Here is a 20,517-nt window from a genome sequence, read left to right as displayed (position 1 = left end):
GTTCTCCCACCGTATTACAACAACGTTCAGGAATCTTTGAACCGGAGGACACAGGGTCGATCCCTGGCACTTGCAGAATTTTTTTTGCCTTTTATTTTCTTCTAAGAACATTGCAGATTCAGCACAGGGGGGCATATCCAGGCCTATGGCGCACCCTCGCCTATCAAACGTCTGATTATCACCCAGGCATATCTAACGTATCAGAAGGCGCTTGTCTACCATGGACCATCAGAGCTGTACCACACAGGATCTAGAGCTAAGATTTCTAATTTTTTTTATAATTAATTGCATATTTCTTATATCATTTGTTTTAATAATTATAAATTATTATTAATTATTTTCTTTTTCTAAAAATCATGTAAATAAGTAAAAATCATATAATTATCATATTTAATCGAACGTTTGGCTTTTTGTAAATTATTGTTATTAAAATTAATTATTTTGTATAATTCTTTTTTTCAATTATTTTAAATTAGGGTTTAAGGAATTAATCAATAGATCTTTCATACACTAATCCTATTATTTTCATTCTTGATTTTCAGGATTATCAAAGATTCGACGACGATTCAAGTTTATTTAAATATAATAATTAATTATAGTTTCTTTAATTTCCGTCTTTATTTTCCGCAAAACCCCCACAGGTGTTTATTGTAAAATCCCCCACCCATAAAACTGTAATAGCGTAGGTTTTACTTTCCGCATTTTAATTTCCGCACGATTATTATTGCGTGGTTAGTAATTAGGGAGTGCAACCCCTAAATTGAATTAGAATAATCTATACAAGATAAATATAATCGAATTGAATCACTTGATTGTGACGCACACTCACCTTTAGGATAATCTCTCTTATGTTGCCTTTAGTTACAATTCTACAATAGTCAAGTCCCTCGAATACGAGGATTCCTAGAGCAAATGTTGCTCCCAGTTCATAAATCATCATAAGATCATATGTCCCTTCGAAGTTGCCTTAACAAAAATGATCTTGTCCCTCGATGTTGCCTCGGTTTAAATGATGATTGTACCAATTGCTAAGGTATCCTCGCTAGTTGCCTAAAGAATAATGACTATTCTATCCTTCCCTAGACTACCTATCCTCTTTATGGTAGGGACGGTCTTATGGCGAACGATAAACTTCGATGACCCTTAAACATCCAACTGAAAGACTTCCTGCCCTCTCATGGTATGGATAGACCCTTTCGCCCAAAAGACTTAAAGAACATGTAAGACAAAATTAGGGTAGGTAGTTCTTAATTGCTTGCTCAACACTTCAAATTACTTTTCATAATCTCTTTTCAAATCAATTCAAAAAGGTCACGCTTATTTACAAGCTAAAGTCCTTATTCAAAACATCTTCTTTTCAAACAATTCAAACAAAGTGAGCTAAGCAATTAAGAGCCCATGGATAACCATGGATACAAAGGGTGCTTACACCTTCCCTTTGTATAACCTACCCCCCGAACTCAATCTCTTTTCAAAGAAGGTCTTTCCCGTTCTTTTATGCCTTTCCAATTGGAAAAAATAAAAGTCGGTGGCGACTCTTGCTATCCGCACATTTCTAAAAAGTCAGTTTTCCCACCGTGTTACACTCCTATCCTAAAACCACATGAATTCCACCAAAAAACTAAACTAGAGCAGGGAAAGCAAGAAAAATAAGGAAACTTACGTGGTTGGTAGGAAACTTGACGGTGGTCAGAAACTCCACATGGCGGCGAACGACAAAAATAAGCTTCGAGCAAGTACCGCACAGGAGACTGAGAGAGATGGAAACAAAAGTGACAAATGGCTAGGATACCTCCTATTTATAGAGGACCCTCTCAGCGCGTGACCGAGCACAAGCCTATCCTAGACCTAGCGTAGCAATAATTACGCATTAATGGTGGCATGTGGCTCAACGCGCACACACGACGTCACCTCTTCGCTTTCCAGCAACTGCTCATCTCCTTGACAACGTTTAAACTCCTCGACGGTTCCCTTAGACGAGTTGCAACACACTGACGAGAATGATCCTCGAATTCCTTCTTCTAATCAAAACTTACCCTTAAGTCATCACTCCCATGCTCGGAGCAACGACTTGGGGGGTTCCTCCGAGGGGTTGTCGGGGATCTTGTGGAAAATCATGATCGGCGACGTCTCCGCGGGGGAGAACGTGACCGCGATCTCTTTTCTAGTGTGATGATCCGCAGGTTCTGTGGGAACAGCGGGCGGTTCGTCCGGTTGATAGTTCCAAGAAAGGTTGTCGTGGTCTGGTCGGTGTTGCCTGACATAGGAATGTCCACGTGGGTGGAATGGTGGTCATCCTGCTAATTATGAAGGCGCAAGGACACTTGAGTCGAGGAAGAGGCGTCCCGTCCGTCTCTTTGGTCAGTTTGGACGTTGGCCACGGTGGCATGCGCAATTAGGCCGGAGAGGTGGAAAGGGTCACCATTGTTGTTGACGTTGTTGTTGTTGTTGACGTTGCTGGCCATAATGATCGGAAGGGTGATGGATTTGCTTTGATCTTGTGCTAGGAGAACATGGAGAAGCAAAGATTCCCACAAACGGCGCCACTGATCGTACCTGATCGGACTGGATCATTAATGGTCTTCAACTGCTGAGTTTTGAGTGAATGGGGGTGTACTTGCAAGGTACTCCGATGCCAAAGTGAAAAAGAGAGCAAAGGAAAGTAAGTGTATAGATTAGGTGAGAATGAATGAGTTACCTGACCCTCTAGTGAAAGAGGGTATTCAACGTTGGGCCAAGATTTCCATATTAGACTGGATTACCAAGCCCAAAATGGAAACTACTAGGATCTACGTGTGTAGTCGAGACCAGCACGTGGTCTCCATCCTGGGTCAACCGCTCTGAAATTTCATAGGAGACGCGGTCTTCTCGGGAGCGCGTAGACTCCGCCCTGTTCGGAGGACTGAAGGTGAAGGAACCCTGAGAGAAGGAGGGTCCTCGAAGGGATGGAAGACGGAGGTGCTTGCACGAAGCGCCTGCTCGAGACCCTGAAGGTGGCCTTGCTCGGTCCATAGTCCTGCCCGAGAGGTTTGTGGACTTGTCAGGTTTAGTCAAGAGTGATTACTGCCCGGTGTACGGGCATGCATAGGCCCGTGTGAGTAGGAGCTTGGTTAGGATGGATTTGAGCCTTGCGCTATGTTTGGGCTAAGCGTCGGCCCAGTCTAGAACAGGTAATACACTAGTACCGTGTGAACGCACAGATAATCATATCAAAATCTATGCGAACGCACAAGTTTTTATATTTTAGTACAATTAAATAAAATTATTGTAAAACTTATGTCAGTCGTACAACATTAAACTTAATTCTTGTAGATCATCTTCTTTTTTTTTTTACTTTTATGTAAAAATTATGTTTTTATTGATTTTCTACTAATTCTAATTTTGAATATTTATTTGTCCTATTTATGAAACTTTATAAATTCTTTTATTATTATAATTCTATCAACCCTAAAAAAGCAATTTTTTCCTCTATTTTTTACAATTGTTTTTTACAAACTTTTTGTTCTATGGTTTTTCTTAACAATAGTAATTTTTAAAAACTTTATATAATTATCGTGCAATTCATTTTTTCTTTTTTCTTTTTTCTTTTTTTAATAATACTTTAATATGTTTTAATTTGTTTGAATTCTCAAAATAAATTGGTGATAATTCAGTGGTTTTGTGATGAAAAAATTTAAATAACAATGTTTATAAAAAAAATTACATAAAAAACAAGGTTTTCAGAAAATTTACCAGAGTGTCTAGGTTTTGCAGGACCCCCTAGAGTATGCGCCAAACCATTTGGCGCATTAGTATAAATTTTCTTGAATTAGCCAATTCATTTGGCGTATATGTGTTTGTGAAAAGTAAAAAAAAAAAAAAAAATACACATTTGCGCCAAACCATATGGCGCATACTCCTAATTTTTGTACTAATGCGCCAATTCATTTGGCGCATACTCCAGGGGGTCTTCAAAACCTAGACACTTTGGTAAATTTTTTGAAAAACTTGTTTTTTTGGTAATTTTTTTTTAAACCTTGTTATTTAAATTTTTTTTTCTGGTTTTGTGGTCCACACTTATACTTGTGCGGACGCACGATTATCTCACTAGTTTATAGTATAGTGATTGTAAATAGGTTGATTCTCACTTTGAATATGAACTGAACGAGTCATGTCATAATCCTTTTGAAAGTGACAAACATTGAACTCTTTATTAAATATATTGTATAATAATCGAATTGGCTTTTTAGAGACAGCTCAAGACCAAGCAAAGTTTCTTCCTCTAAAGATATGTCACGCCTAGACCTAGCTCTTTTCAAACACAAAAGTATGAAATCCCAAAATTATTCAAGAATTCAAAGCCCGCATAAGGAAAAATAAAATCAATTACAGAATAAGAAGAAGAAAAAAACTGTCTTTCTCTTTCCCTCTTCATGTTCTCTCTATTACTTAATGGAAAGGCGTAAGTGTGTAATGATCAAAGACCAAAACAATATGAAGATAAGATTCAAATCAAATCAAATAAACTGATTTGTATTTTTTATTTTCACACTCCAGTTTAAATCAAATCAAATTAATTAAAATCAATTTTTTAGTTTAAAAAATAGTCCAAATCAAATTATTAACTGACTTTTTACCTAAACTATTTTAGCATTTTTATCTTAAAATTTATGTTGTTGTATATTCATGTATTTTATTTATCTTTTTATAATAAATTTTAAAATTTCCTAACTTATAATTTTTATTGAAGTAATTTAAACCAACAAAAATTTACCTCTAATTAGTATTTTATATTATACAGATAATCTCTAAACATTTCTGATAATTTAAAAATTACTTAATATATTATTAACTTATTTCAAAATAAAAATATGTCTAGGTGCTGAGCATGATATAAGTGGGTAGTAGCAGTAAAGATAAGGTATTGGCATAGAAATTCGTAGCCGGCCACATCCACATAAAGATATATGCATATGATGCTGCTAAGTATGCGCATGTTACGACCACAAACTATAAGATCTTAAGCAACAAAGATAATATATGGATGGAGCTATAAAATCTTTAATCATAGAATATGAGGTCATGTATCTTCTATGTACAGTTCAATTTGTTAAGGTATAGATTTGAACCTACAATTTTTACTTTTTCATTTCAAATGTATGATTCTCAACTCTGATATTTCATACTTATTTTTTTTATCAAATAAAGTATGAAATTTCTAAACTCAGTGGCAATCACAAAATTTTCAAGTCAAAGAAAAACTAGTCTCCACTCTACATAACCAATTTATTCCATAATACATATAGAACTGAGTATGGTCTCCTTGAGATCTGAAATTCTATGTAGTGCAGTAGTGCACAACAAAATATTAATTTGATGTACATTTTTCTTCTTAATATGGACTTTTGTAAAAATGGTAAGGTTCTGTCATTTGATTTGGTTTTAGAGTTTGATATTAGAGAGACACTCTTCTTTTTCAGGAACCAATATATTGGTTTGTATTCTCTGCCATTTGTCTAAATCAGCATCTCCAATGTAGAGTATATATATCTGAAGGTACTTATTCACAAATTATAAATTTGATGCACCAAAATGTATTCTTCTTTGTAAACCAATATATTATGCTGTATTCTCTGCCATTTGTCTTGACCAGCATCTCAATTATTTTCCTATTGCAATATAAATCAGTATATATCTTGAGGTACGTATTTCTTTATAGGCTGTGATTAGAAGTTATATAAAATACAAGGCAAATATTCCCGCAGCATTAACAAATGGGAGGCAGCCCATTAACAGTAATACACACATATTCCCTGCCAATGCCATTTATTTAGATTCTAAAACCAAATTGTAAAACTTTAGGCTTTGTCCAAAATAGAATGAAATTTGAATTTCTAAAATAGCCTATGCAGTTAGAATGAAAATTCAGTCATCGATTAAAAAACTAATCATTGTAATTAAATGACTAATAATTTTTAGTATTTGTGTATATTGATATTATTTTATTACAGCACATATACTATGAATGTGTAATATAAATCTCTCAAATTTTTTGAAAATATTAAGACACACTTTTGGACCTAGTTCATATTACACATCATTTTATTATTACAAATAGAGGAATTCTAATATAGACCTCAAAAATAAATTCAAAGGCAAATCAATCATTACATTTTTATTATAAAATATCCTATTATTTTACTACAATAAATAATAGTCCAATGGGATATTTTGTTTTAGCTCAATATTAGATGCACTAATAAAAATAATGCTTATATTATATAAATAATATTTTCATAATTAAATTTTTTTTTAAGGAGATGATATATATATATATATATATATATATATATATATATATATATATATATATATATAAAATAATAATAATAAAAACATTAAATCAAACTCTAAGTTCTGTAATATACATATTTGATCATATGATATTGAAGGGTGAAACAAAACTTAAATGCAACTCTTATATTTTAACACATCTAAATTTTATAGACTTATTCAATACTTTATTCTCTATATCACACTAGCATAGTATATCTATTATTGTTGTCTATTTCTCTCTCATAGGCTCTTTCAAGTGTTTGGATGCACATCTATCATTTTCAACCTAATAATACACCCTATACTCTCACACACACACATACACACATAATTTGCTAAATGAGTGGGTAACCAACTCAAGTTGTCGAAATTCATGGATGGTGCAAATAAATGATAATATTAATATTCTAATTGCCTAAAAAACGACTAATAATATCAACGAAACTCTGAAATTAAAAATGGTAGATACCATTAATCCATTAGAACCAAAGACTAAATTAACATATGCAAATAGACTATTGTGCTAAAGGGTTTTCAATATCAAGAATAACTCTAGAATTTGGTTAGTTTTTAGGTATAAACAAGTTTGTTCAAATAGCAAAGTAAGAAAGAAGTTTAAATAGTTGTCAAATCTTTTGACACAAAATATACGAGTGGCATCATTTGACACAAAATCTGCACCTCTAATCACATTTATATTATTAATATCTTAATCTATAACTATATAACTTTTTCATCATTAGTAAATAACTTGTTTTAAAAGAGTCTAAATTCATTTATAGATCAAAATAGATAAATAACCATTCAATATAATGTATATGTACCATCAAATATTTCTCTCTTCCCTGCTGCGCATTCCACGGGGTACAATATCTCCAAGTAGTCCTTCATCAGCTGGATGCTGTGGCAGCGATGCATCAGACAAAGCCATTGTAGCGCTGCTCGATCTTCCAGCTTCATGATCATCATGTGGTTGGCTAGGCTGAGAAACAGTAGTGGTGCAAGTGTTTGATTCGGTAGGTATTTGAATAGGATAATAGAATTGAGGCATTGTTGGAGCAAATTGGCCTGTAAAGGAAGCATCATGACTAATGATTCCACCTCGAGGAAATCCAACTGTGTGATGACAGTGTTGGCCTTCATATGTTGTTACAACAATAGTTGGGTCTTCACAAGAGCGTTCAACCCTTTTCTTCACCGTGCATTTACTATTTGTGCATCTATAATAGCTTCTGCAACAAGACAAATATATGCATTAGAATAATCATCAGAATGTTGCCTACTACAGCTCAATGTACAACTACTACTCCCAATTTATTCTAGAAGTTCAGTTCAAAGGACTCATCTTCATTTTGCATAACAAATGTTGAGATTAACTAACTTTATTGTATTTTAGGCAATACTAATACCCTTTGAACAATATAAAATACAATTTTTTTTAATTTTTGACATTAATAAAACCATTATGCACTCAAAAAGGGATGCTTCTAAATGTACCTTTCAAAAAAATGTCTAAACTATGCACCCTCACCCTTTTTAATAGAATAATCAATCCTTTTCTCTTATCTCTTTTACTAGAATCCTTTGATTATCTTTTTCTAATACACCTATTTGAGAACATAGCCTAAGTCTAACATAACAAACTCAAAGTTAATTATGAGGGCGGTACAAGTGTGACTAACACCTCTCAACTTATCATAGGGTGATGATCTACTACTACAGGTGACACTTTCCTTGAATAAAAGCAAATGTAGTAACTAATTTTGTAATCAAATAATCAATTTAATAAAATATCATTCAATAGATTTAAGAATCCATAGATTAGTTAATAATAATACCGAATTTAACATTTTATTAAGAATGGTAAAGTTCTTTTTAAAATTTTTTTTTTTATGTTCATAATATAAGTACACTTTTAGAAATGATAGTAATAAAAAAAATACACTTCTTTTAATAGAGTTTTGAAGGGGAGGTAGACTGATTTGAATAAAAGGAAGAAAGAAAATGAAAAGTATAGAAGGAGAGACTCTTAGTTTGGGGGAATTCAAGAAATGTATTGAAAAGAGATCTTATAAGGTATAAGCACATGCTTCAAATCATTTCTATAATATTATAATACTCTTAAAATTAAAAATATAGTAATTATAAATATTTTCTTTTATAAGGTTATAAGCACATTCTCTCAATTTGTGTGAAAAGATCAATATTTCTTTGTCTCTCTTTTCTTTTTTCTTAATGCCCTCTCCTCCAAAGTCTCAAACACTATTGAAATAGTTATGAGAATTTTTATTCATGCCTTCTCCTCCATTTGAATTGTCTACAAAATCATTCTTTTAAATAAAGTGAAAGATTTCTCTTTCATTTCCTCTCTCTAAAGCCCTATCCTTCTCATTTCCAAAAAAAAAATCTAAAAAATGATGAGAATCTTTATTCATGTAGAAGACTAATAAAATTCTATTGAGCTAACATTTCTAGATTCAACAGACAAGTATTTATGTCTACAATCCTCTAATAATTTGCATAATCCCTTTCAACTTGTTATTTGTATAATAAAAAACAAATGCTGGTTATGAGAAAATTAATATGAGAAGTTTAAAATTTTGTTACACTCTATCTCTCTCAGTTTTCTTCTTTTTAATTCAACAACCAAAATAGAATATAGAGAAGATGAAGAATGGTAGAACAATAAGATGTAAAGGAACAAGAAAACTATGGGGAAAGAAATTAAGAAAGATATTTAAATTTAAATAGATCATTAAACCAGTAGGGTTTAACAATATGAAATGTAAAATGCAATTTTTTTGGATATTTCCATATCCAAATATACCCATCTTGGTTCCTATCCAATGGTTCAACAGCGGTGCTGCAAAATATTCAAATTCTCATTAAACAGCTCATAAAAAAAAACATCTCAATAAACATGTCCACAACAGAATATCTTAATATCTATTGATTCATATATAGAACTGATTCCTGCTATTAAGAGAAAAGCTTTAGATGTTATTGGAAATTTTACAAGCATATTCTCTGTGTCAAACCATATATCTTTGCATGCTTTCACGATTTATGAAATTTCAACATAAATTTAAGAAAGAAAATGTGCATGAAATAATCAATTGTATGTACTTTCATGTAAGTATAGTAAAAAAAAATGTATTGTAGTTTAAAATTGGATCAAATAATATTTTGTAATGGAGTTAGGATATATGCATAGTGATGGGAAGAATTAAAGGTTAATTTGACTAGAAGTAGGTGTAGACCTAGGAAATGGGCTATTTTTAACTGCTTTCTGACCATACTTTCGCCATCTGTAACCATCCTCGAGATGATCAACTTCACTCTTGGTCATAAATGCAAACCGCGGCTGCCGTATTCGCTTTTGCCCTTTCTTTTTACTTTTACTCCTGCAAAATATCAGCCACAATGTAAAAGGGTCAAAAGACACAACATTATTTCTGCATGGTATAAAGCCATATCATACTAATACATTGCATCAATTATCATAATCTTATGTTAATAAGATGATAATTTACATAAAATATGGACCACAAGATTTATATATGAAAAATGGAGAGGTCCCGCTTTACAATGTAAAAACACGCAAACATTATTTTAGGAAAAGAAGCAATATGTCATGAAACTTTTTAATCAAAATGCATTCCATATACTAGCTATTACTAGTAGGTGCATTATAATTATGAGCATAAAGTGCAAATTAATGCTAGTGCTACTATCCTATGGTAGTAAAATGAATAAGCATCATACCAAGAAAGTATATAGTTTTTCTTCTATTCATTCCAATGTAAAAATGACTAAATGAGCATAGTTTGAATATATAGCTGCAACTGGTTAGCATCATATTAATGCCCAAAACACATAACATGATGATATTTTTTTAAGGATAAAAACTTATTTTAAACTTCCAGACAACATTTGAAATTAATTATTTAAGAAATTTTTTAGGAGAATTATAAAGGAAAATAAGTTACTAATATATAATAGATCAAAAAAATATTTAGCTCTAAAAAAAGTGGAGGTCCCTTCCCACTTGTTAATATGGCTTTTATTTTTAATTAAATATTCCAACTATAATAAAAAAATGTAATAATTACATTAAAAATAATGCGTAAATAATTATGTTCTGAAAATAAAGTAGAAAAAAGTTTGGATGGCTCAGAGCACGCTATTCCCGCCGTGATAACGGTGGTGCATGTGGACTAAAGCTTCACAAATCCGAAAAGGTAACTTCATAATTGCATTTTTTTATCTTTTTTTCCACATCAATTTTTCACTTTTGTAGTTATATTCAACCCTACCTTTTCAAAAAATGCAAAACACACGCAAAATATCTAACTCGGATTATGTTCTGTTTGGGAAGAAGATTCCAGATTGTACGGACATGGATTTGCACCGATCCCGAAGAAGTTAATAAAAAATGAAAACGAATTTAAAAATAAAATGAAAAATGTAACAAACAAACAAACCGCAAGTTGATTAGAGTTGATTCGATTTTGATATGATTGATGTGGAATTCAGTTATTTTCTTTCCTTTTTTGTCCTCAAAGTTTCACGTTAATTACGATTTAACCGCGAAAACAGAAAGCAGAAAGTTGAAAACAGCGGAAGCAAAGTTTGTTACGATTTCATCAACTCACGGTATTTCCGGCGGTTTTTCGTCAGAGACGGTAGATTTCTCCGGCGGATCCTCACTGGAGCTTGAAGAAACGGATTGATTATTAGACCTGTAAGACGACGTCGCTGCTGTTTCGATCGAACCGGTTTGAACCGGCGGCAACGATTCCTCACTGGCTCCGATTCTGTCCGGTACAAGATCCCAGCCGATGTCACCGAACATGGTTCCATCTCTATCGCCGGAGAAGAAATGACTTCCATCGGAATCATCGACGCCTAGAGACCAGCTCGAGTTGCCGATAAACTCTCCGGCGGTTGCGGGATCGGGAGGTGCTCTGTCTTTGTCTTCCATACATGGATCACGTACGAAAAGTATACAGTATGAAGGACATGCTAATCGAAATCACAAATCTGAAATGATGATTCTTCGGATTTTGTGGAAAACGCGAAGAGATAGAGATAAAGAGAATTAGGGTTTGTGTTATGGAGTGTTGGTTGTTGTGAGAAGGAAGGGACGCGTAGGTTTTGAAGTTTATGAAGAGTTTGAAAGCGTTGTCTCGTCAAAGCACAGTGGAAAAGAGATAATAATAATGTGAAATATAAATATTTTTTAAAAAAGTTTTTATTTATGTGGTAATAAAAAAATAAAAGGAGATATGTTAGAAAATTATTGAGTGTGTCAAATGTAAGAATGGGGAAGAAAGAAAGTGGTTACAGTAGCACGCGGGGATGAATTATTGGGCCCTTGTTGTGCTGTGCGTGTGCGATATGCTGCGCAGGGATTTTCATTTCTGAAACTTTTTTGGCTTTTCTTAATTCAATGTTTTGCTAATTGAATTCTTTACAAAAGATAGTAATATTTATCAATTATGCGTCTAGATCCAATAACTAGAATGTAAATATGGTTAACTAAATTATGTAGGTAATTAAGTAACGTTAGATAGTAAATAAAGTTAGAATTTGCTTAAATCAAATAGAGCATCGATTTTGAATAATTAATAGTAAATGAACTTAATCATAATATCACAATTAATATTTAACTTAATTTATTTCTACAAAATCGATATGACGAGAGGTGTCCATTTATATTTATTTATAAAATATTTTTTACATATTTATTTTTTTCGTGATTTTGTTGTTTTTTTTTGTTCAAAATTCTTTTTTCCGTCTCGTTTCAATGTTTATTAAATTCAAATTAATATATTATATTCAATTTTAATCCAGTGTATATTTAATTAATGACTTAGATGTCATTAGCATTGTAATCCAAAAACGTGAATATTTTAAAAATTTCAATTTTATTAATATTTGTAGGTATTGTCATGTAAATCCAAAAATGCGTGGACGGCGAATATCGTGGGTTGGATGCATTTAGCGGATGAAGGAGGTGGATATGTAGATACTGCGATGCCAAAGTAAGTATTGTTCCTAAAGGTACAAGATTTAGAGTTAGAAAGTGAATACCTAGACCCTCTAGCAGAGGAGGATATTTATAGAGAGCCTCCAGTGCAGGGTCAATGGTCTCAATTATGGGTTGAAAGTCTAAGCCCTTAATGGATGACAGCTAGGATTTCCACGTACACGTGGTGGTGAGCAACTCTTGCTCATCATTTTGGGTCAATTGCTCTGTGATCTTCGGAGGCGTGAGCGGAGTTGCTCGTTACGAGAGATGAAATCGTCTTACAACTCGTGGGAGGCAGTTGATGACGTGTCCTGGGGTGAGGAGCACGTGGGAATGCGCTATCCACTGGCTCTAGCAGATTCAGTCAGTATTATGAGTTGTCTTCAGTGCAAATGTGGATTGGGCTCTGCTCGACTGTGGATCAGCTCCAGGCGCAGTCCAAAACATCATGTATATATGCTATTTACTTTTTTATATTATTATTAACTCAAATATTATGAGTTTATTTATCATTCCTTCTTTTTCTTTGAAAAATTAAAATCTTGCTTATTCTATTAATTTGAAATGAACGAATATTTATTTAATTTTATTAAAAAAATTAAATGGAGTGTATATCTAACATTCAACCATTTGATACCATGTCAATTTTTATATTAATTTAATAAAAATAAATAAATTATAAATCATTTTTTATACCTATTACTAGTACTCAACCAATTTTTGCGTACCAAATAATTTATTTTAATTATAAATTTAGTTAATAAGTTAAGTTATAACTTTCCTCAAAAAGAAAGTTAAGTTAAAACAAAGAATTGGTATATTAATAAATTTTTGTTGTTTGATAATTGTATTGTATATACCCAAAAAAAAAGTTTGATTACCCTATACATTTTAATTTCATTTTCAATCTTACAAGTTCATGAACACGGATAGTAATATATATACCTTTTAAATTTCCAAGAGAAAAAGTTAAATTTCCCAATTGTCAAACAAATGTATAATTTCTATATAAAAAAATGCTTTTCTTTTAATATGAAACCATATATCATGATTTCGTGTTAGCTAGTTTTTTCAGTTTTTGTACAGACAAGTTGCTTGATTATAAACAAGAAGTGAAAAGAATAATAGAACCCTTTACGGCATCTCCTTAAATGAAAAGTAAGTGGTTGGAATAATGCATGCCTTTGTTTGAGTTAATAACACATCTTTTTTTATGAATGGAACTTCTCAACAGCGAAATTGATTTTCAATGACACTATTACAGCAACCAATATTGATACACCCAAACAGTGTTTTAAGATTGTGTACCACAATTTCAAAATGGTACAAAAAGATACTCTCCGGTGCAATGCCCCAATTCATGTTTGCTTTAATGCAATGTCGTTAGGTGCATAGACAACTAATTAATCATTAATCTAAGACTCATTAATATAACAATACTTAATTGAGTGGTCTCATTTCTTGTTCCATTAAAAAAAAAATCTTATCTCAAAAGCGAAGTGAATTGTACATCGGTTACACGTGCAAGATAATGAATGATAACATGAAAATTTGTCACTCTACTTCTTAGTTTTAAAATAATCGAGGAGATAGTTGAAATGGTCATAGGTTCGATACACAGAGAAATTCTTTTTGAAAATTTTAAATGGCGAAAAAACCTATATATCCACTCGGTTTTAAAATTAAACCGATAGGTAAAACAAGCTTGAATTTATTATATTTAATGTGGATTGTTGGTATCATATAGCCTTAGCTGTACATATAACTTTTTTAATTGGTTTACAAATAATTATATGAACTATTATATTTAAAGAACAAATTATACTAATTAATAATTTTTGAACATTCTGCAACTCATCAGTCATCAATGCTTCTAGTTTTTTTTCAACTTTCTTCCATACTTGTTCCTTCAACAAGCGTGGAAGAAAGTTGAACGAAAACTAGAAGTATTAATTAGAGATTTTAACCATCAAAGAACATGAAATGAAAAATGAAATGTAGAATGCTCAAAAAATATTGATTAATGTAAGATATTTTTAAAATATAACATAAATTTTCATATTATTATTTCCAAAAACAATTTAATAGATTATATGTTCAAGGAGGAATTCGTGAAACAAACAATCGAAATTAGATATAATAAACTCAACTATATTTTCTGTCACTATAATGTCCTCTTGACATGTTCAAAGGAACAAAATGAGAGTTGCACAAAGAATGACAAAAAACATAATTTTAGTCTCAGTCTCAAACTCAAACTCAATAACAACAACTAAACGTTAAGCATATCGATTTTTGAACTTTGCTAAGTATAACAACTAGACAACAACAAAAATAACACCAACAACTTAAAAACAACAATAAATAACAACAACATTAACATTATCCCAATCTAAACAACAACTAACATTAAACAACAAACTAAAAAATAGATTTTTTCTATACCTACCTCCCTATGGGGGTCACCCCCAGCGAAAACCCCATTTTACCCCGCTTCGAAAATGCATTTCCGGAATATTTTTTTTCTAAATTTTTCCAGACTTCGGAAGTGCATTTCCGAAAAAATCCCAAAAATTGTGATTTTGACTAATTCTGAGATGCATCTCCGAAACAACAAAAAAAAAATCTAAAAAAATCCCAAAAATTAATTTTAGAATATTAATTAATTCAATTATCATAAATTTGATATAATTTATGAGTAATGAATAATAATAATAATAATTATATATTTTGATATAATTTATGAGTTATGAATAATAATTATTATATATTTCTATTTTGATTCATATTTTAAAATAATTTTAATTAAAATAATTTCACTTACAAAATGAGTTATAATTTTTTATTTATATATTTCTATATTTATAATAATTATTATATATCTACATATTTACAAAAATAATTAAAAAAAATGAGTGTTTTAATTTATATATTTATATAATAATTATAATAATTATTATATATTTATAAAAATTATTATATATTTATATAATAATTATTATATATTAATTATAAATATATTTATACATCTATATAATAATTATAAAAATTAAAACAATGAGTGTTTTAATTTATAATATATATATATTATATTTATATTTATATATTATATTTAATTTTAAATAATTCAAAATTTACTTATGAAATTAAGATGTTTTTGATTTATATAAGTTAGTAAAATAATTTTTAACTTAAAAATTGTTTAGGAAATTTTATACCTATTAATTGTATTGATTCACCTTGATTTTATACCTATTAATTGTATTGATTCACCTTGATTTTAATTTTTTAATAATTATTGAATTCTTTCGGAAGTGTATATCCGAAACATTCCAAGACCAATTTGGTCTTGGAATATTTCGGAAGTGTATATCCGAAGACACCCCCTCCCAAAAAAAATTCGGAAGTGTATATCCGAAGACACCCCCTCCCAAAAAAAAAGGTGTTTTCGGAAATGCATTTCCGAAAACCCAAAAAAAGGGTGTTTTCGGAAATGCATCTCCGAAAACACCTTTTTTTTCGTATTTTCGGAAATACATTTCCGAAATAAGACAAATTTTGAAAAAAAATAAGCGTTTCGGAAATGCATTTCCGAAGTGAGGGTATTTTGGGTTTTTCACCAGAGGTGACCAAGAAAAGAGGGAGGTGGGTAAAGAAATTTCCAAAAAATAATATCTCAACAAAAATACAACAACATCAACAATAAACCTATAACATCAATCTCAATAATGAATTTATCTCAACAAAACAACAACATAAAACATCAATCTCAGTTTAAACAACAACATGATTAAACCTCTAATGGGTCTAAAAAACAACAAGGTTAAAATCTCTAAGTTTTTGGGGCTCAACAACAACAAACAAGAACAACAAACAACAAAAAAAACAACAACAACAACTACAACAACATTAATGTAACATGAATAGCGATGTTAGACATATCAGATATGTGAAGAAGAAGTGAAGAAGAATAAGAAGAAGTGAACAAGAGCCCTAAACACATATCATCTTCGTATGTTCTTACTTTTTCAAGAGTTGGAGGATGATATGTGTTTAGGACTCTCATTTTTTAGAGCTCTTCATTAGGGTTTTATTAGTGTTGTTTTAGTTTATGTGTTTTTAGGAAAGTGAAACTGACCGCTACAAGCAAGGCTATATATATCAGAGTAAACAATTTCACCAAGGTTGTTAAACAAAACTGACGTGACAAGTTGCTTATTTTTGGATTATAAACATAAATTGATTATCAAATCTCTTAGTTATTAACGAAATCGAAAGAATATATCATTTAATTTACAAATAAAAAATAAAATAAAAAGAAAGACACCACTTTTATAGAAATAAAAATATAAACTACACGTGTGGGGATTTGAAGCATGTCCTGAATTAGTTTTCTCTTTGGTTATATTCAAAAATCGAGGCAATATATGGTATTTAAAAAAGCATGGTGTGTTCTCATATTTTACCTCAATTTTTAGTTCGGCGAAGTGAAATCTTTGTCGTGAAATGTATTATTTGTAGTAGTGCCCTTTTTGAAAATACTGGTTATGGTTTAAAAGAAGATTGTGACTTTACAAAGAAGATTTCTTTGGGGTGGAGGAGGTGAAGAATGTGTCTCCCTGGGTTAATGAGGATGATGTCTCTAAGTCTAAGAGTAGAAGGTTGGGTAGGAGTAAGGGATATCCTACTGCATAATTTTTCTTTTCTCGCAAAGTGGAGATGGAAGTTGCTTGTATGGGATTCAGGATTTTTGAGAGATATTATGATATATATATATATATATATATATATATATATATATATATATATATATATATCCTCATAGTGGAGGTAGGACTAAGGGTTTTCGTTCTTCTTCATCTTGGTGGAAAGAGACATCTCTTCTAGATACAAAAGAGGAATGTAGCTCTAGTAGGGTTTTTGATGGCATTGCTAGAAAAATGGGGTCAAGTCTTCAGGCTTATTATTTTTGGGCAAACAATTGTCTCCTCTCCGGACGGTCCATTTCCTCTAGATGCAAAGACTTTGCCCGATCCATTTCCAAAGAGGACCTCTCGAAAATCTTTGGGTTATGGAATACCGAAGGCAACATATATTTTCCTTTTTAGGGCTCATTCGTCAGGTCAACCAAGTTCTCAGTACATGGGCGCTTCAGCCTGGAGGTCGTTGTCTGGGGAGAAGCTTGCCTGAAACAAAAAATAAAGAAGGGTCAGCAAACAAGGAAAAAATAAACGCACGTCTAAAGATGACTAAAATAACTTGGCTACCTAAATAATCCCGAATATCCTCGAACGTCTTGCACTCGATGAGCTCATTGACGCTGATCAAAATAGGCTCAACCAGAGGGTTCCCTCTCAGGTCGACCAGAAGACGACCGCCCCTAGCCACACGCTGCATGATGCTCAACCCCTCGATTTAAGCCAAGAGCTTCTCGTAGCTGGCCAAGTCATCCGCCTCTAGCATGCTCGGTTTCATAGTATAGGCGTATGTGCCATCCACAAAGTGTCGACCAACCTAACTAAAGTTGAACCTATAAACGAGTTTCTTCCTCGGATTCCCCTGATCGTTTTGTTCGGGTCGTCCATCTGGCCTGTATATGTAATCCGGGCAGAAGGTGTTGAGGAGGGTCCTATACGAGATGGGCTTAATAAAATAGTACATATCCTTGAACCCCGGAACGGACTCCGAGAATGCCTTGAAAAGCTTCCTCGGCTGCTTCAGAGAAACCCATGTGTACCGACCACCACAATGCCCCTTTGGAGATGAAAGCAACAGAAGAAGAGGGGCAGAGTAGCTCCTGTAACACCCTTCCAAACCCCGCGGAAATTATAACATAAATCAGAGTAAATTAATCATGCTTCTTAAAACAAGGATGTCACGCATAATTCAAAAATCATAAACACCTGTTATGCTCAAATAACACTAAATTAAATTCATGCTTTTCATATCACTTCACATAAGCATGTCGCAGCAGAATCACTTTATTTTGAATAACCTCAAAGTATTTAAGTCTCAAATAAACTTCATTCATTAAATCAATTTAGGCATAAAAGCCACGTCACCATAAAATTCATATCCAATGAAAAAAATAAATAGAGTATACAATTGTATCTCTCAAAACATGAATCAAGGACGTTCCCTAGTGTTACATAATCAGAGTACAACTCAAACCCAAAAATACTAAAATAAATAAATAATAGATTCTCCAGCTCCAATCGAACTAGAAGTAACTCTAATCTTCGGTACCTGAGCGATGCTGTTATAAAACATCATTCCAACAACAGAAGGGTGAGAATTCACATCATTATAGAAATTATATAATAATATATAACGAATAACATACATCCACAAATATGAATTCGTCATACTTCATATATTTCACATATATATCATCACTCAATTATAATACTATTTTCAAGAATATAATCACAATTCACAATTTCATAAAATACATTCTTTTCACACAATTCACACAATTCTACAATTTCACATAACCACAATGTGACTCAATGCAAGACAATGCAATACTCATGCATGTGGTACCAATCACCTGTTATATTTTTTTGGTTTATCGGGTCTGCCCTCTAGACCAATAACACATAAAAGCTCGTTCTCTAAGATTCAAATCCCTCTATAGGTTTAAGACAAGTCACTAGTTCCCACGGAACTAACGAACATTGTTAGACGCTGGCCTATAGATCTAGAGGGGGGGGTGAATAGATCTCACTAAGTTTTTACAGATTTTTCTACAGACTTGAGCGAAAGCGGTTCTGAATCGACTTGCGTCTATTCTGGACCGCTATTGCAAAGGTCGTATGTGTTTCAAAACCAAATAGTAAGTGGAATTGATGGTGAAGTAATATGATAGCTAACCAATACGTTTAACAACTGAAATCCAATTAACTTCTAGATTGACAACTTTGATTTGCAATGCAGTAAGATTGGATTAAGCAAAAACACAAACACTTGGTGATAGGTTCAAATTGATAGTGATTCAAGTTGTGGTGAATTGTGATGTTTGTGCAGAACTTTAATTCACAATTTTAACACTCGAATCGTTGATCAATTTTACACTTATAACCAATTATGAACAGAAAGTAAAAGAGAAAGTAAAAGCGACAAGAACACGATATTTGTTTAGGCAGTTCGTCGATCGTCCTCGCTACGACTACGTCTGCCCCCAATTCCAAATTGAAATTGGGTAATCTTTCATTAATGTTGAAAGTAGTATATACAAAGAAGATAACAAAGCGATAAACGATAAACCAATTATGTCGATCCTTTGAATCTTCTTCCCCCTTAATCTTGAGCCAGATCAAGGTTATCCAAGAGCTTCACTTTGATTCCCTTCTGCAGTGTCTTGATTCCTTGAACTCCCCGTTCCTCAATCGTTACACTCAGCCGAATCCTCAATGAACGCCTCTTGATAAAAACCCCCAAGAACCACCCGTCGTGGAGGACAAAACCCGCAGATTTTATTCACCAACAAACCCCACAAACCTTCACCCACTAGGAATCTTCAATTCCGTTCCATGGACGTTATCGAACTCATCACTAACCCGCAACGCAAGAATGATTATGTGTAATTGTGTTGGAGATGATGAAGAACGAAGATGAGAAGCGTTTGTGTATCTTTCAGTCGTTGGTGTTGCTTGAATAATTACCCTTGAGCAATATATATGATTGCATAACAGTTAGAACCAAGAAAAACTGATTTTTGAACTTTCTTGATCAGTTAGGTCGACCACTTGTAGTGCTTAGGTCGACCTAACAGAGCTTGCAGAATTTTTCTCCCAGTTAGGTCGACCTGTTGAAGGAGTAGGTCGACCAGAATCCTCTTCTGATGCATTCTGGGGACATTTTCACAGATTAGGTCGACCTAGTTGCCATGTAGGTCGACCTAGCAGACTGATGTGAAGATTTCTTCATTTTGAGTCGACCTAAATGGTCTGTGAGTCGACCTAGCAGAGGTATATGGATTTTCCTTCATTTTAGGTCGACCTAGATTGACAGTAGGTCGACCTAACTGCTGATTTTCTGCATTTTTCATGTCCAGCTTGTGTTGAGTCGACTTATATGCATAGTGGATCACCTTGTGCTTTCATGAGTGATCAAATTCCTCCTTGTTGTTTGAATGCTCATTTGAGTTTGCCATAAATCAAAAACAT

The 20,517-nt window shown here is 32.5% G+C and overlaps 1 protein-coding gene across 2 annotated transcripts; it reads right to left on the bottom strand.

Annotated features, from left to right (window-relative positions):
- Positions 1 to 4,727: 4,727 nt before the first annotated feature.
- Positions 4,728 to 11,523, bottom strand: LOC131651718 (probable WRKY transcription factor 57). Of its 2 annotated transcripts, XM_058921397.1 has the most exons (4): positions 10,971 to 11,523; positions 9,576 to 9,719; positions 7,140 to 7,547; positions 4,728 to 5,648 (listed from the first exon to the last, which is right to left on the bottom strand). In XM_058921397.1, the coding sequence occupies exons 1-3, from the start codon at positions 11,297 to 11,299 to the stop codon at positions 7,142 to 7,144; spliced, it is 879 nt and encodes a 292-aa protein (XP_058777380.1). In that variant the 5' UTR covers positions 11,300 to 11,523; the 3' UTR covers positions 4,728 to 5,648; positions 7,140 to 7,141. The 2 variants fall into 2 exon arrangements, with proteins under 2 accessions (XP_058777380.1, XP_058777379.1); XM_058921396.1 differs by lacking the exon at positions 4,728 to 5,648 and having other exon boundaries at positions 6,410 to 7,547; positions 10,971 to 11,522.
- Between the last annotated feature and the right edge of the window lie 8,994 nt (positions 11,524 to 20,517).

Source organism: Vicia villosa, linkage group LG2 (assembly GCF_029867415.1).
Source record: "Vicia villosa cultivar HV-30 ecotype Madison, WI linkage group LG2, Vvil1.0, whole genome shotgun sequence".
Taxonomy (NCBI): domain Eukaryota; kingdom Viridiplantae; phylum Streptophyta; class Magnoliopsida; order Fabales; family Fabaceae; genus Vicia; species Vicia villosa.
The sequence above is the reverse complement of the archived record's forward strand: the minus strand, read 5'-3'. Positions and strand labels throughout refer to the sequence as shown.